General features: G+C 46.4%; 1 protein-coding gene across 2 annotated transcripts in view; it reads left to right on the top strand.

The window, feature by feature from the left end:
- Positions 1-18,235, top strand: part of RSPO2 (R-spondin 2) — a 109,354-nt gene that overhangs the window by 80,875 nt on the left and 10,244 nt on the right. For both annotated transcript variants that reach the window (XM_068097147.2, XM_078786822.1), the window contains 2 exons: positions 656-799; positions 17,617-17,811. In XM_068097147.2, the coding sequence (XP_067953248.1) occupies positions 656-799; positions 17,617-17,811 (339 nt within the window). The remainder of the gene's footprint in view (positions 1-655; positions 800-17,616; positions 17,812-18,235) is intronic.

The raw sequence follows: 18,235 nt of genomic DNA, 5'->3' as shown, positions 1-18,235 counted from the left end.
GGTTCGAAAGTTTATCCTTGAGATCTTCAAGTTTTCAGACTTATCAAGGATCGACACTCAATTGATGCGAACCTTACGGAGTGACCGTAGAGCCACCATGGAATACATGGAGTAATCTCCCCTCTTCTCCTAATATTTCTCTTCCCCCACCATCTTGATTTTTCTTTCTCTCCAACCCATTTTGCCCTCTACACCTTCACCTTACCATAAAGTAATCCACCTTTGTCTGCCTCTCCAGACCTTCTTCATCCCTTGCATACGTCATAAACCAATGACCAGAACTGCAGCTGACGAGCAATAGTTTGTTTGGAGTATTAACTTCCATTCCACCAGGACACCGTTTGTTTCTCATATTGTGTGGTTTCATCATGTCAGGAAGCAATCATGGGTCAGGCTTTCGCGCAAGCTGGGTGTGCGGGGTGTGCAAAAATCACAGCCACGTGTTTTGAGAACTGCACCGAGCCTCGCTTAAGAATGCTTTGCAAGTTAAAGTGAAAATTCTTGGCAAGGCAGTGGAAATTGTATCCTCGAGCAGTACTGCAGATATATCTGACACAGATGGCACAGTCTCTTCAATTCCTTGATGTGTTTTGTTGCTCGTTGTGGCCTTTCCTCCTCCTCCTCCTCCTCCTCCTCCTCTCCCTCCGCTCCGCAGGATGCAGGATAGACCACTGTAAGTCCTGTTTCAGCAGCACGTTCTGTACGAAGTGCCTGGTGGGATACTATCTACATAATGGAAGGTGTTACGAAGTGTGTCCCCTAGGGTATTACGGATCGAACCACACGTCGGAATGTGTGGGTGAGTTTCCACTTGAAGCCACAAATGGCCCGTTGCATACCAAGCTGATGCACTCGATGCTCTGTGTTCATGATCTATGAATCGATATACTTAGTCTCCCTCACACGACCCAAAGGGATGTTTGTTTGTTTGTTCCTTTTTATTTATTCATTTTCTATCTAAATATTTATTTGTCGACATGTTTATCAATTAAATACACAAATATGATGGAATTTTGACCCTGCATTCCTGGCATCAGATATAATATGATGATTAATATATTTATTACACACAAAAGTTTTTGCCACGTGTCCCTCTGTCCGAGAAATAAGAGTCTGGTGATTAATTTTGTCTACTTCCATCCCGATCGACCTTCTTCAACTGAAACATCAAAATTCTGAGGCCTGGCACTCAGAGATGGCCAATGGTGCTTCACAGCTGAATGCCTCTAAACTTCTCTATTCACACTGATAGGTACTCATAACAGTGGGGCAAAAGTTCTTCCTCTTCTTCCCATCACTCTGTCTATCATTATATTCCCGAACTCTGCTCCACTTTGAGTCTGAATTCCAATTCAATTTTCTGAAACCAACTACATTATTATATTGTACATCAAGTGCTTCTTTATATCACAAAATCATTGCAATTTATTTATTAAAAGCATTTCAAATATGAAAATAAGGGTTATAGGTTGGGGAGGAGTGGTATACTTCTCAGGGGGGATGTGTGGGAAGTAGTATATGGACAAGGAGGTGGTATAATAGTGGGTTGGGGGGCGGGGGTGGTGGTGATTGCAATGGAAGAAAAAGGATCACACTGGTATGATTGTGGTGGAAAGGTGGTGGTAAAGGAAAGGTAGGAAAGGAGAGGTGGTGTGATTGTGGTAGAGCAGTTGTCATGACGGTAAGGCATGAAAGGAGAAGTGGGTGGTTGTGGTTGTTGTGGTCGAGAAGTGGAAGGGTTGTGGTGATTGGAAGGTAGGAGAGTGGAGGTGGTGTGATTGTGATGGTGTCGTGAGGGTGATAGAGAGATAGGAAAGTGTACGTGATGTGATTGTGGTCGAAGCATGATGGTGGTGGGATGTCTGTGGTGAAGGAGTGATGGTGATTGAAATAGAGGAAAATGGATGGTGGTTTGGTTGCAGTGGAGTGGTAGTGTGATTACAACGCAAAAAGGGGAGGTGGTATGATTGTTGTAGAGATTGGAAGGGAGGTGGTATGGTTGTGCCAGAGCAGTGGTGGTGATGTAAATGTAGGAAACAGAAGGTGGAGAGATAGTGGTGCTTGGAATGTAAGAAAGGGGAGGTGTTGTGATTGTTGTGTCGGGGGAGAGGTGAGTAATTGTGGTAGAGAGGTGGTTGTGGGAAGGCTTTTGGCCTGTCTTGTATGTGTATATGGAGAGGGTGTCTGCAAATTTCCGTTCCACTTTCAAACCATAACAAAAAATATAATAAAATTGGACACAATGATCCAGTTTGGTGTATGTGAAAGAACATTTCTCAAAGTTTTCTTTTCAACATTTGTCAAGATCATCATTTGTCATCATCAGTGCACTTCTATGTGAACATCGCATGTGACATGACATGTCAATGCGATACTTGATCTCCTTCCATGATCGGTTCAGCATTCCTGCATTTATGGTCAATATTGCAGCCAAAATCTTCTGGAGCATGACCAATGGGGCACAACGAGCAGCCCTAGGCTTAGCCCTGCATGGAGTTAATGAAACATACAGAAGCTCGTGAGCTTGTCTATCTCCAGCAGAGCCTTTACCTGCTCATAACCGCCTCCTGACTTTTTCTTTTTTCTCCACCACGGCCCTGCTTTCCGTGGGACATCCTGCTCTCTGCGCCCAGGTTCAGTTCTCGTGGCACTCTGGTTCTGCAGCTCTCTCAGCGATATGGCCTTCTCACCCTAGAGGTTATTTTGTGTTCCATCTTCTCCCTCTATCTGTCCTGTCATTTGTGTGTGAGAGAGAGAGACAGAGGACCACATGATGAAACAAGAAAAAGAGAAATCAGAGATTGCAAACCCTCGCCAGGATAAATTTTCAGTGGTTTTTAAGGCTTTTGTGTTAAAACAAATATGGCGACCGAACCACGTGACCGATGACGTCATCATTATTTTATTTTTAACTAATTTATTCCTAGATTATGCTCAAGAAATGTCATCTTGATCGGATGAAGTTTTGTACTTGGAAAATTATGACATCATAATGGAGGCACCTATGACATCATCATTTAGATATTTTATTCCCCATGGAGAGTTCTTTACAATGAGCCATTTGCAACGTTTTTCGGTTTTTCCAAGATGGCGGCCGAACCACGTGACCTATGACGTCATAATTATCATTAAAACATTCTACAGGTCGAGTTGCACCTATGATGAAAATTTCCTGTCGATCAGACCAACTGTTGCAGAGAAAATCAAATTTATTCTGTGCGGACAAACAGACAAACAGACAAACAAACAAACAAATGGGCTCAAATGCAATACCCTCTCCTCTGGCGAGGGTAATAAATAAGTCAGTCATTGGCATCCTGGGCACAAGGGTTAATTATTTATTACGAGTGAGGTACCCGAACTACGCACGGGTGGGGGGCCATAAACAAACAGACAATGCAGAAACAGCAAATGCTAAAGCATGAAACCAATAAATTCCACATTCCTGTAGCACCTTCAGTCGCACGTCAGACATGGACAGCAAGTTCGTGAAGGACTTCCTTGAAAAGCGTACCCATTTGCAAACAAATGGGTACGTTTGTTCCATACCCAGTCAAAGGCGAATCTGCATATGGCGATCCGCGAATTCACGTTTCGAAAGTAGAAACCGTCACGGCATTTCGTCATTCACTTGAACTCGATATCTCTTTTTTCATTCCAAACAGCATAACTCCAATCACAAATGAAATAACATTAATATAAAAAATAAACTTTTAACAACATTCGTGGCATAAACAAATATTTAGATCCTGATGTGAAGTTCCGTACGGTTGGGTGAATACAATTACGAATTCAAAATCGTAATTGTATTCACTCAATTCCAATCATCAATTGATACTTTAACAAAACGATTAACATGACTAACGTTTAACGATTAAACATTACGATTGAATGACGGTTGTATTTGGATATTATCAAACCCATGCATTGCCGGCATCTGCCCACTTCCGCATTCGCGGCAGGTTCATAATCGTCATCAAAATCGAAACAGTATTTGTAGAATTTCAATAAAAGCCACATCACTGTTCATATCGGTAAATATTATTCCATCGTGTTTGGAAAAACTGGAAAACTTGGAAAAACAATATAGTGTAGCGGCTACCGCTGGGTTTTCACAATCGCCTTGCACCTATCAAGGACGCGGAGCGATCACCATGCCGGGCTCGTCCAGGACGCCCGGGCAGGCCCGCGCTCAACTTGCCAGGCCTCGGTCGGGACGCTGGGCCACGCCCCCTCTCGCCTTTCCTGGGCAAACGCTCCGGGATAATATGTATATATATTGCTGCCCAATAAACGGGCTTTTCAGAGTGCCTGAGTGTTTGGTTTGATTAAAGCAACTCGGATGAATTCCAGCTTTTTGTCGCGTCCATTCTTCCGATCGACGTGGGAGCCCCAGCTCCTTCATTGGTGACCTACCGACATGGACACGGCAGTCGCCCTTAAACTGCCTACCTTCTGGGAGGCTCACGCGGCGGTTTGGTTCGCACAGGCGGATTCCCTGTTCGCCCTGCGAGGCATCACGGCCGACGACACCCGCTTCCACCATGTGGTAGCAGCGCTCGGTTCGGCCACCGCGGCCCGCGCCCTGAGCCTCCTTGAGAGCCCGCCAGCCGCTGACAAATACGGCGCGATTAAGAAGCTTCTCCTCGACGCTTTCGCCCTCCCATCGGCGGAGCGCGCACGGCGCCTGCTCGACCTGCCCGAGCTCGGCGACACGCGCCCTTCCGAGCGAATGGACTACATGCTTTCACTGCTCGGCGAGCACTCTCCGGCATTCCTGTTCCGGGAGCTATTCCTCCGTCAGCTGCCTAACCCGGTACGCCTCGCCCTGGCAAGCACGACGATCACAGATCCCCGGGCCCTTGCCAGAGAAGCCGACAAGATCTCCGCCGCAGGACAGCGCATCGCAGCGGCGACATGGGACCCACCGCCGTCCGACGCAACACCCATGGCGCCCGAGCACCCGGCACGGTCGACGACCGAACTGCCGACGCAATTGGCGGCCGCTACACCGAGCCGACCACCTCCAGCACGCCGACCGGGGCCTCCACCTGACCAAGCGTGGTGTTACTATCATGCCAGGTTCGGACAGAAGGCCCGGACATGCCGACCCCCGTGCACCTTCGGCAGGCCGGGAAACGGCCGGGCCGGCGTTCATTACCAGCCATGAGCGCCGGCCACACGGGCAACTTACTGTTCATCACGGATAAAGCGTCCGGACGGCGCTTCCTGTGCGACACCGGCGCCCAACTGAGCGTCATACCCGCCTCTGACCAGGACAGGCAATCCGCGGTTTGCGGCCCCTCCTTGGTTGCGGCCAACGGATCGACCATCCGCACCTTTGGCCCGCACAACGTCACCCTCTGCTTCGGTGGCCAACGCTTTGCTTGGACGTTTGTAACTGCAAACGTGCCCATGGCTCTGCTAGGCGCCGACTTCTTCTGCGCACACGGACTGCTGGTGGACGTCCAACAGCGTCGTTTAATCAACGCCGAAACCTTCAGCTCCCTGGTATGCACATTGAGCAGCTCCGCGCCGACCGAGCTGGCATGCGCCGTCCCGGCGGCGAACGAGTTTGCTCGCCTGCTCATGGAGTTCTCGGCCCTCACGTGGCCGACGTTTTCGGCCGTCGCAGTACGGCATGGGATCGAGCACCACATACCAACCACGGGCCCGCCGGTCTACGCCAGGGCCCGCCGTCTCGACCCAGCCAAGCTCGCCGTGGCGAAGGCCGAATTCGATGCGTTGGTGCACCTCGGCATCGTGCGGCGCTCCGATAGCGCGTGGGCCTCGCCACTGCACATCGTGCCAAAGCCGGGGGGTGGATGGCGCCCGTGTGGCGACTACCGCCGTCTCAATGACGCTACCACCCCCGACAGGTACCCGATCCCGCATATCCAAGACTTCTCCGCCCGTCTGGTGGGACGGGTCATTTTTTCGAAAATTGATCTCATACGGGGATATCACCAGGTACCTGTCAGGGCGGCCGACGTCCCTAAAACGGCAGTCATCACGCCGTTCGGCTTATTCGAATTCTTGCGGATGCCGTTTGGTCTCAAGAACGCGGCTCAGGCGTTCCAGCGCTTGATGGACGGCATGCTGCGTGACCTGCCGTTCCTTTTCGTTTACCTGGACGACATCCTCGTCGCCAGCACGTCCCGGGCCGAGCACCTCCTCCACCTCCGAACACTGTTCGGGCGCCTCAGCGAGCACGGCCTCATCGTCAACCCGGCCAAATGCCACTTCGGCACGACGGCCGTTGATTTTTTGGGCCACCACATCACCAAGAACGGGGCCGTGCCGCTGCCAACCAAGGTCGAGGCCATCACCACGTTCCCGCGTCCCCGCACCATAAAGGCCCTGCAGGAATTCCTGGGAATGGTGAATTTTTATCACCGCTTCGTGCCCCTCGCTGCTCAACTCATGCGGCCCCTCTACGAAGCCCTCCGGGGCAAGCCGGCCAAGCACGACATCGCCTGGTCCGCAGCAATGGATGCGGCCTTCCAATGCTCAAAGCGGGCCCTCGCCGACGCAACACTGCTCGCTCACCCGGTGCTCAACGCTCCCATCGCCCTCACCACGGATGCCTCCGACTACGCGGTGGGCGCCGTACATGAGCAATGGGTGAACGGGGTTTGGCAGCCACTCGCTTTTTTCAGTCGGCAGCTCCGGCCGAACGAGCTCAAATACAGCACGTTTGACCGGGAGCTCCTCGGTCTACACCTGGCCGTCCGCCATTTCCGCCACCTCCTGGAGGGCCGACCTTTCACGGCGTTCGTCGACCACAAGCCGTTGGTTTACGCCATGGCCAAGGTCACGGAGCCGTGGTCGGCCCGCCAACAGCGCCACCTCTCCGCCGTGTCGGAGTTTACCACGGACATCCGGCACGTCGCCGGCAAAAACAACGCCGTGGCCGACTGTCTTTCCCGGGCCAGCGCGAACGCGGTCCACCTGGGCGTGGACTTTGCGCTTATGGCGGCGGACTAAACCACCGACACCACGGTGCAAGCCCTCCGGGCGGCGGACACGGGCCTCCGCCTGGCCGACATCCCCTTCGCGGACACTGTCCTGCTCTGCGACGTCTCCCAAGGCCAGCCTCGCCCCATCGTGCCCGTCACCTGGCAACGCCGCATCTTCGCCTCCCTCCACGGCCTTTCCCACCCGGGCCGGAAAGCTTCCCAGAAGCTGGTGTCGGCGCGATTCGTCTGGCACGGCCTTCGTCGGGACGTCCGCGATTGGACCAGCACCTGCACGGCCTGCCAACGGGCCAAGATCCACCGACACACCCAGGCCCCACTGGCACCTTTCACCGTGCCCGAACGACGTTTCGACCACGTCAACGTGGATCTGGTGGGCCCCCTCCCCCCGTCACGGGGGTTCACACACCTGCTCACCATGGTGGACAGGACCACCAGGTGGCCGGAGGCCGTTCCCCTCGTCTCCACCACCACCGCCGACGTGGCGCAGGCTTTCATCGCCACCTGGGTCGCCCGCTTCGGCGCACCGGCGGACATCTCGTCAGACCGCGGACCACAGTTCACCTCCGAGCTGTGGGGCGCGGTCGCCCGCAACCTGGGGGTCAAGCTCCACCGTACTATGGCCTACCACCCCCAAGCAAACGGGTTGTGCGAGCGATTCCACCGCTCCATGAAGGCCGCGCTCATGGCCGGCCTTCAAGACGGCGGTTGGGCCGACCGGCTGCCGTGGGTCCTTTTGGGCCTCCGCACGGCCCCCAAGGAGGACCTCCAGGCATCCACCGCTGAGCTTGTCTATGGCCAGGCGCTACGCGTCCCGGGCGAATTCGTGCCCGACGCTACCAGTCCCTGGTCCGCAGCTCACCAGCGCTCGGACCTCCAGGAGGCCGCCCGACGGTTTGCCCCCGTGCCAACATCCCACCACGGTGACCCCCAGTCCTACGTCCCCCCAGCACTTCGCACAGCGGAGTATGTTTTTGTGCGTCACGACGCACATCGGGGGCCACTCCGGCCGCCGTACGACGGGCCCTTCCGGGTGCTGCGACGGGACGACAAGTCGTTCGTCATCGACATCGGCGGCAGGTCGGACCGGATTGCGGTGGACCGCCTCAAGCCGGCGCACGTGGACGTCGACCACCCACCACGGGTGGCCCTTCCGCCGCGGCGAGGCCGCCCCCCGTCCACGGTGCCCCCCACTCGACCGCCCACCACCACACCGGACCCCCTCCCACGACCCGCCAGGGGTCGCTTCGGCCGGGTCATCAGGACCCCCCTCAAATTGACCCTGCCGGTGCAAGTCGATTCTGGGGGGACGTGTGTAGCGGCTACCGCTGGGTTTTCACAATCGCCTTGCACCTATCAAGGACGCGGAGCGATCACCATGCCGGGCTCGTCCAGGACGCCCGGGCAGGCCCGCGCTCAACTTGCCAGGCCTCGGTCGGGACGCTGGGCCACGCCCCCTCTCGCCTTTCCTGGGCAAACGCTCCGGGATAATATGTATATATATTGCTGCCCGATAAACGGGCTTTTCAGAGTGCCTGAGTGTTTGGTTTGATTAAAGCAACTCGGATGAATTCCAGCTTTTTGTCGCGTCCATTCTTCCGATCGACGTGGGAGCCCCAGCTCCTTCAATAGCCTATTTTACTCCCATGGGTCCCAGGAATACCCACCCAAAATATCGTTGTGATCGGTTGACCGTTTTTCCGGTACCTTCGAACGGATAGGCGGACATTTGGTGAATTATAGTAAGATTTTGTTTCCGTTTGTTTTACCGGTTGTGTTCTTTGCTCTTCTCCCCTGCTTCAATTTCTTTCTTCTGAATAAATCCTTTGTTAATGAGAACCTGTTTTGTGGTCACTGAGGGAACGGCGGCTCTGTCGCGCGTTAGTTAATTCTGGACATAAACCCGTACGTGGGAAATTTTGAAGTGGTGTGATAAGTTTCAATTCGTTAAAACCAAACTGCCTTTCGGCATCGCTCGGCCAAATTGGGAAAGGCAGCTTCTGCGCATGGATCAGCGCATGGTTTTTAAAGCACCAAACGGGCAGCAAATTACGAACGGACACGGTGACCTCTCATCCCCTCCATGCCTGGCAGTCCATCGGTGGTCTGAATCCAGCGGCCGTAACATTATAATTTATGGAATATTATACGCGAGTTCAAAAAAGGCATCATTCATCATCAAAAATAAAAAAATAAAAATATTGTATTAATCAAAATCAATTGCTATAGAATATAGACCTATGACATTAAACTTAATGGAGTTCATAAAGTACATACCTTAAAGTTGATTTGATCACTTTTTCAAAATTCCTCTGCTATTCCACCATCAATTTTGGCATTTCGACGATTCTCATTTTTGTGTCTTTCATCACTTCAAAAACTCGAACAAGAATACCCAGCTATTTTCTGTGTTTGTGTCATTGCTCTCGTCATTCCTCAATGAGAAAGAGTCTGTCTTGCATCTTTAACAATTGGCTCTGTGTAGGCCTTAGCTAGACTGCCTTCTGTTATTTGGATATCATTTTCTTCCTATATGCGAATTTTGCAAAAATTTGGCTGTTGGCGAGCAATTCTTTGACGAGCTAGCTGGATAAAACGATCGACAATTGTCACTAGCAAATTATATTCGCATCTACCTCTACATCACATCTTTATCACATCTGCCTCGATTAGCTCACATTGTTTCCTTTGAAAATGAACGTCCAAAGTAGGCAAACTGTTTGCTTTTGGTCACACATTCCTTGTGACCTGCAGTATTGAACTGAATTTTCAGGTCATCACTTTTATGCTTCTGTTACACGGCACACAAAAGGTGTACTCTTTGCCATCTGGCGAAGTTCGAATGAGCCTACAACATCCGGGCAGTCTTCGATTTCTATAGTGACAGTCTGTTTACCTGTCACAGTTGTTTTTTTTCTTGCATCTGGAAATGGCATGATTGCATGCAGTCACTGCCATTACCAGGTTAGTATGAAACATCTTGTGTCTCTTGTCTGTGACCCTTCACGCACGCAGCCATTTGTCTTACGACTGAATTAATTGAGACGAAAGAGCGGAAGTACATTCAGTCAGGTCAGTCTTTTGGGATTGCCACTGGTAACATGTAATCCAGTGCTACCTGCTGCATGGTCGGGTTGACGGCGACAAACCGACACCCCTCACTGGCTTTGTTAGTGGGGAGGAGACCATGACACCGTGCCAGGACTAAAAACAACACCTGGCAAGGGGTGGATGAGTCAATGTTGGCTCCAGTAGGGAGATGTCTCCTAAAAAACACCCATACAGTTTGGGCCGGTTCAAGTCATACCAAAGACCCTAAAATGGTACGTGCTGCTTCTTTGCTTGTAAAGGTAGAGCACGGACAATCTCCTTAGGTTGGCATCCATGGGGAGGAGTAAATTCCTCTTGAGGAAATGCCCACTGAGTACGGTGAAAAAAGCGACACCATTGTTATGATGTATTTGGTACCCGAAATATCCCGGTAAGTGACGGTAGTGACGGTACTTCCCCCAAGCTCAGTGGCTGTTAGAAATGTGTCTCGTCAGTATGTCCTTGTGTGTGTGTGCACGTGTGTCTGTCTGTGTGTGTGAGCTCTATTAAATGGCTGATTACGCATTAATTGACGATGGAAAACTTATTCTTGATTGATTTTTTTTTGTTTTGCCCATATTATTTTATTTTGCCTGTACTCTATATATTTTTGAAAATGCCATATTTTTTTAACCGGAAAAAGCATCTAAAATTAGGGAAATACAGGTTGGTTGACATGCAAGCCTTTGGTTGCATTACATGTTAACCATTGGGGTGTCACCCACAAATTATTGGACCTCATAGAGAGCACCAAATCCTGACGCTATGTCTGTTAACCTTCACTTAAACGTGGAAAGTTAACGCATCTGAGAAGAGCACAATTTGTATGAAATCATGTTTTGTTTAAGCATTCCAAAATGTCCACCGCAAGCGCCATGCATTGCTGCAGTTGTCTGGCACCAGCTGAACCTTGTATGTGTACAGCCCCGGTCGTGTGTGCAGCACTTTATGTACCATTGAGTGGGGTGGCTGCAGCTCCCTGGTGGCAGTCTGAACGCACTTATGGGGACCATGTTCCAATGACTCACAAACGTGTTAAACATCCTCACCACTTGTGCTTGATTGGCCTCCCCATTCATCTGAAGGATGCTACCCAGTCTCTCTCCACAAATCTTTTCTGCCACTCATGGCTGCCTTCCATAGCTGGTTCTGGAGCAACGTTGAACTGATTTGGTTTCTATAAACCAGCTAACACACTGCGCTTTACCCTGAGGATTTCCACTCTATCAATAATTGTGTATACTCTTCACGTAGGACAATACGGGATATTTAACGTTCACCATCTAATGCGGGTAAGACTGGACAGCCCAGATTAATAGGACGGCACACACACCGATGCCTCACCCTGCCTGCAGAACACCAGAATTCCAGTTATCAGCTTGGTCGAGATTAAAACCAAGAAGAATAGGCAAGCTATAGCCAGAACCCAGGCCAAAATCTCAATTCCTGCTCGAAACAACTTAGTTGAACATCAAGCTGGGCCAGCTAGTTCCTGAAAGTCTTGGGCCAAATTTTCCCCGGCTGACCCCACAAGATGGTGGGAATAATTATGGCTGTGAAAGACAGCTCAAAGGCGAGTGCTTATAACCTCTAGGCTATACTGTCAGCCCTTGTTCAGTAAAATTTAAAATATTATATTTGTAGGAACTAAAATTCATACTCCAAGAGGCCATGGACAAGGTTGTCGGGCAACTTTGCTTTGTTGGATAATTGTGTCTTGTAACTTTTTTCATGCTTGTTATTGTATTTTGTTTCCAATTTTAAAATTGGCAGTGTGGGAAACTTCACCCCAGTTAGATGTCAAAGCTAAAATAGGATAATGGTTGGCATGTGGTAAAAAGCACAGAAAGGAGTCTGCCAAAATGACTCGCTCGATTTGCTTTTGGTGTCAGAACTAGGCAAAGTCATTGGTTTAAATGCTATTTAAAATATCTTTGTTCAGTTTTCTTCTTGCCATTCATTCTTATAACAACAAACTTTATTTATAACATAATAGTTATGTCCTGCCTGCTTTCACATGTGCGCTGTGAACTTCCTACTTGCTCTCATATGTGTCCTCCTGATTGCTATTCTGTATGTCCTTTTATGTTACTTTTTGAATACAGAGTCGAGGCTTGTGGAAGAGCAGGAACACTGAATGGATCAGGACACAGCAAGACAAAAGGAACAGTACAGAGAGGGGGTGTGGAAGAATCTCAGTCTCCCAATCATTTCTTATACACAACAGAATCGAATCATTTGATCGTGCGCATGCACGACATTCCTCTAACGAAGCGCTCCAACAGACAAACTGATTGGAGACAGTTTCTTCCACAGGGGGAAACACTAACAGCTGTTGTAAGCCTTCTGCTTGCCAACGTGTGTTCTTCAAGCTTGTGCTTCCTGTATATAAGGTGTGCAACAAAGGTAGTCTTCATTTTTCAGTGACTCTATGTCCATCTCTATCTTTTTAACATTAGCGGTTGCCATTTGAATATGACACTTAAGTTCAAATCAGCTATCAATGTCTTCTATCAAATTGATATCAAATCAATGGTACTAGGGATAGCAGTTCATCCTAGACGTCATATTGTTGATAATAAGAAGGCTTGTTCTCTGCAGCTCTGCTTTCAAGGAACAAATCGAGCATCTCGAGCTTTCCAGGAGCTTTCATCGTCTGAATTCCTTTTCAAGTCATACAGAATTAATGGAGATCTTCAGCAGTCTTTGTGGTTCTGTGAAATATCTGCATTGAATTTTCTCACTTGCCTCAGCACATCAGGCTATATTACGGTCATAATCAAGGTTAAGGCTTCAACAGGTGCACATTGTGTTGATGGGAAACTCGTTCAGGAATTTTGCTTTTCCAAGCACAACCTATAATTCCTAAGTCATGATTTTTTAATGAATCTAGATATTCCCCAATGCGGAGAGCATGTGTGGCACATTTGATTGGTCGAGATGCCATAAAATGGCGTAATCTTTTTTCCAAGTACAGGACTCCTCGATTTAAGCTCAAGATGTGTTCCTAGAAAACTGAATGTACAATTTAAAAATGTAAAGGGAAAACGATTTTCCCATTGGCATAATGTTTTGAATTGAAGATCAATTCCTGGGCAGAAATTTCCAGTCCTAACCTAACTCCATCCAACCTGAGTGAAGACAGTAAATGTGTATATACAGTTCTTCTAAATAAACACTAAAACACAACTAAATACAGTCGTTGGCCAAAAATATTGGCACCCCTGCACTTTTTTCAAATCATTCGCAATCGTCTCTAAAAATAAGTTTAACTTGACAAAAGTATTCAGTCTCCACAATTCTTTATTTCATTGTTAATCTTACAGAACCTTTGTTTTTGATTCAGAACTTAATAGATCCTTTTAAATCAGAAAATAAAAAGAAATGGCATTGACAATATGATTGACACCCGAGACTTAATATTTGGTTGCACAGCCTTTGGACAAAATAACGGCAGTGAAGCCCTTCCTTTAGCCATGAATGAGCTTCCTACATCTCTTTACTGGAAGTCTGGCCCACTCTTCTTGAGCAAACTGCTCCAGTTCTCCCAGATTTGAAGGGTGCCTTCTCCCAACTGCTGTTTTCAGATCTCCCCACAGGTGTTCAATGGGACTTAGATCTGGACTCATTGCTGGCCACTTCAGAACAGTCCAGCGTTTTGTCTTGAACCATTCCAGGGTGCTTTTTGAAGTGTTTTGGGTCATTGTCCTGCTACAAGAGCCATGGCCATTGACTGAGACCCAGCTTTCTGACACTGGGTTGAACATTGCGCTCCAAAAGGCCTTGGTAATCTCCTGATTTCATGATGCCGTGCACACATTCAAGGCACCCGGTGCCAGAGGTAGCACAGCAACCCCAAAACATCACTGAACCTCCTCCATGTTTGACTGTTGGGAAGGTGTTCTTTTCTTTGAAGGCTTCATTTTGTTTTTCGTAAACATAGAGATGATGTGCTCCACAAAAAAGTTTTGGTAAAACTACAGAAACAATTTCGATTAAAACTTCACAACCTTCACCATTTTTTTCTTTGTTTGTTTAAAGTCTTATGATTATATCAGTACGATTCTACATGCTCATCTTCCAATCTGAGGGCATTTTCCTGACCCTCAATGATATCACAATCTATGAGTTTCCAATGTTGAAATCTTCAGGTTAGCCAAAATCACTGTATATACATATACATATACTGTATATATACATATATATAAACATATACATATACATCAATCACTATATATATATATATATATATATATATATATATATATATATATATATATATATATATATATATATTCACCATTGATGAAGCTTGCTCTAAAACTGTGATGAAATACAAGTCGTGAAATGAAATAATTTTGACTTCATCTCAAACAGACATGTTTTATTATCTCAACACTATCTTAAGTCACGATTCATCTCCTGTCACACTGGCATTCCAAGACTGCAGGATATACCATTTACAGAATGTCCTGGAATATCTTGTCACGATTGTGATCCGAGAAAAGCAAATCATGCTGAGAATGTTGCATTTCAGGTCAACCAAAATCTTGACTTGGACATGTATCATACATACTGCTTGGATCCTCACAAAATCAAAATAATACAACTCTCTACCAAACAACTGCCCAATGAATTCTCACCACAGTAACCACAGGGGCTTAATGAGAAGGTCCACCATTTTCAGTGTTTTTTGGAACAGTAATTTTTAGTATTGTCTGGAAGACAGTGTCACCTATGACCAAAAGCAATAAAATGATGGATAATTGAAAAGTAAACTACGTGAGTGATAAAGCAACGTTCACGTTGTTAAATGAAGCTCCAAAATGATGTCAGGTTTGGATATTGAATTATTTGAAGAGACTAAAGTTTCCCAATTTCTTTCAGAATGGTATAATCCTGATGTCCAGAAAATATACAGGTGCCGATTTATTTCATTTTTTTCATAAATGTTCTCAGGGTTAATAGCTTCAAAGTTTGTATTCGCCCAAAAATATTGCACAGTTCTGTGTCATGTGGCTGAATGACAAATCCCCAGAGCCATTTGCTGACTGCTTGTTTGTGCCAACTGTGGCAGCATACTCTTGGCATGCTGGTATTCTATCGTGTCATAGTCCTACAATGCTTGCTCGTCTGCACGCAAGCCAATTATACACCATGTGCATAACATGGTATGGAGTACTCCTGCCAATGTAAATTTATTGACTTTGACAAAGCTATATTTAATTTATTGTCCTTATGTATTCGGGACTCATCTGCCAGTACGACCAAGTCAAGATGGCACGTATGTGAAACAAATCACTTCTAAGGAGTTTATTTTGCTCACACCATCAGTATTTGGTCTCCCCCAGAATGAATGTTCCCCCTTCTTGCAAGATAGACAATTTCATCTGGGAAACATTGTTTCCAGAACATAATGTTTCCCGTCATCTCTTCATGCACTGTAATGCACATAAAACAAGCATTCTGAGTATTGCACTGCAATACATGTCCCCTACCGACAGTCTGTATATAAGTAATATATATATATATAAGTAATACGGATCCGTCACTTCCTTCCGCCTTTGTTGTTGATTATTTACTTGTAGAATATTTTTCGTTTCAGGTAATATTGTTGTTAAGATTTTGTATATGTATATATTATATATATATGTATATATATATGTATATATGTATATATGTATATATATATAATATATGTATATATAATATATGTATATATATGTATATAATTTGTATATATGTATATATGTATATATGTATATATATATATATTATATATATATACATACACACAGTCACGTGAAAACGTAAGTACACCCCATGTAAAGTTTTGACTTTTTCAACATATTTCAACATACAGCTATTTGATCTTCATTTCAACAATATTGAAAGATAAAGGTGATATAATATAACAAATATCATGAAACATTTACATTTTGTAGTCCATTGTATAATTTAAATAAACATAAATGCAAATTTCGCATGTGGAAAAAGTAAGTACACCCTTGGCTCTAATAGGTGGTATTGCCCCCTTTGGCAGAAACAACCTCAAGTAGGCGTTTCTTATAACTATCTACCAGTCTCTGACATCGACTGGGAGCAATTTTTGCCCACTCCTCCATGCAGAATTCTTTCAGCTGTGCGAAGTTTGAGGGGTTTCTTGCATGCACAGCTCGTTTCAAATCCCCCCACAACATCTCGATGGGATTTAGATCCGGGCTTTGACTTGGCCATTCCAGAACCATCCATTTCTTTCTTTTCAGCCATTCCTTGGTGGATTTACTGGTATGTTTAGGCTTAGGGTCATTGTCATGTTCCAAGGTCCACCTTCGGTTGAGCTTCAACTCTCCAACAGATGGCCTCACATTATCCTCAAGCACCCTCTGGTACAATGAAGAATTAATAGTGGATTCGATGATGGTGAGTTTCACAGGCCCTGATGCAGCAAAGTTGCCCCAAACCATAATATTTCCACCACCATGCTTTACAGTTGGTATCAGGTTCTTGTGGTCAAATGCTGTCTTTGGTTTTCGCCAAACATGTCTTCTGGTACTGTGGCCAAATAGCTCTACCTTTGACTCATCTGTCCAGAGTACATTGTTCCAGAAGTGCTGGTCTTTGCCTAGGCGTTCATTGGCAAACTTTAGTCTTGCCCTGATGTTCTTTCTGGACAGCAAAGGTTTCCTCCTGGCACACCTCCCATGTAGATCAAATTTGTGCAGGCTCTTTCTAATGGTAGACTCGTGCACTTTGACATCAACAGTGGCAAGAGCTTACCTGTAGGTCCCGTGGTGACATTCTGGGGTTCTTACAGACTTCTTTCAGCATCTTGCGGTCTGCTCTCGGCTGAACTTACTGGGACGACCTGGCCTGAACAAGTTGGCAGTTGTTTGGAATCTTCTCCACTTGTAGATGATCTTCCAGACAGTCGAATGATTGATTTCAAATTGCTTGGAGTTCTTTTTAAATCCCTTCCCAGACTCGTAGGCATCTATAACCTTATTTCTGAAGGCCTCAGAGAGCTCTTTTGATCTAGGCATAGTGACGCCGCACACTTCAACAACAAAGAGCAAACCAAACTAAATGTCTGAAGTTTAAATAAGACAGGTTCCTCCAAGATCCTCTCTAACGATGTTCTATTCATTTGCAAATGAGCTGGTGCACCTGATTCTAATTTTAGGTATTTGAAGTAGTGGTAAATGTAGGGGTGTACTTACTTTTTCCACATGCAAAATTTGCATTTATGTTTATTTAAATTATACAATGGACTACAAAATGTAAATGTTTCATGATATTTGTTATATTATATCACCTTTATCTATCAATATTGTTGAAATGAAGATCAAATAGCTGTATGTTGAAATATGATGAAAAAGTCAAAACTTTACATGGGGTGTACTTACTTTTTCACGTGACTGTATATATATATTTGTGCTTTCCTCCATTTCTTATTAGGAGGTCCACTCTTTGTGTTTGTGTTTTCTCATTAGCAGCTCCACTTCCCAATGAGATTTTAACCACACCTGTCCCCATGACTGTGCTGCAGTTTTTCCCTGTATGCTGAGTCCATGGGGCGAATGGTCCACGTGCAAGCAGAAAGGACAAACATGTGGCTTTAAGTGGGGGAAACAGAAACGTGGAAGGATCGTGAGTCAGGTGACTACAACGGAGACTCCATTGTGTCCAGAAGCTCAGCAATGGCAGCGCTGCAGACTTGAAGAAAGGTTCTGTCCTGGACAAGGTAATGAAAAGTTATTGAAACTACTTCCTCGCCCTCTTTTATTTTTCCTCTTCTTCTTGTGCCTTTTCTGGTCTTCATGAAAAATATTTCAAACCTGCTTCAAAATAAACTGAAAAATATTTCATTATACTGTCTTCTTCTCTTTTGGGTGGTGATCCTTTTCCTTATCTGGATATGTGGATGTATATATGTACAGTGCCTTCAGAAAGTATTCACACCCCTTTACTTTTCACATTTTGTTGTATTGCAGCCTGAATTTGAAATGGATTAAATTTAAAAAAAATTGTTAGTGATATACACAATGTCAAAGTGGAATTTGTTTTTTCAGACCGGTTTTGCCTGCATGCTTGTTTAACTTGCTTACATACGTTTGGGGCAATTGTCCTTTGGAACATAAATGTTTGCCGCACCTAGTCTCAGTTCT

The sequence above is a fragment of the Myxine glutinosa genome, chromosome 11 (assembly GCF_964187855.1).
Source record: "Myxine glutinosa chromosome 11, kmMyxGlut1.1, whole genome shotgun sequence".
NCBI lineage: Eukaryota > Metazoa > Chordata > Myxini > Myxiniformes > Myxinidae > Myxine > Myxine glutinosa.
The sequence above is the reverse complement of the archived record's forward strand: the minus strand, read 5'-3'. Positions and strand labels throughout refer to the sequence as shown.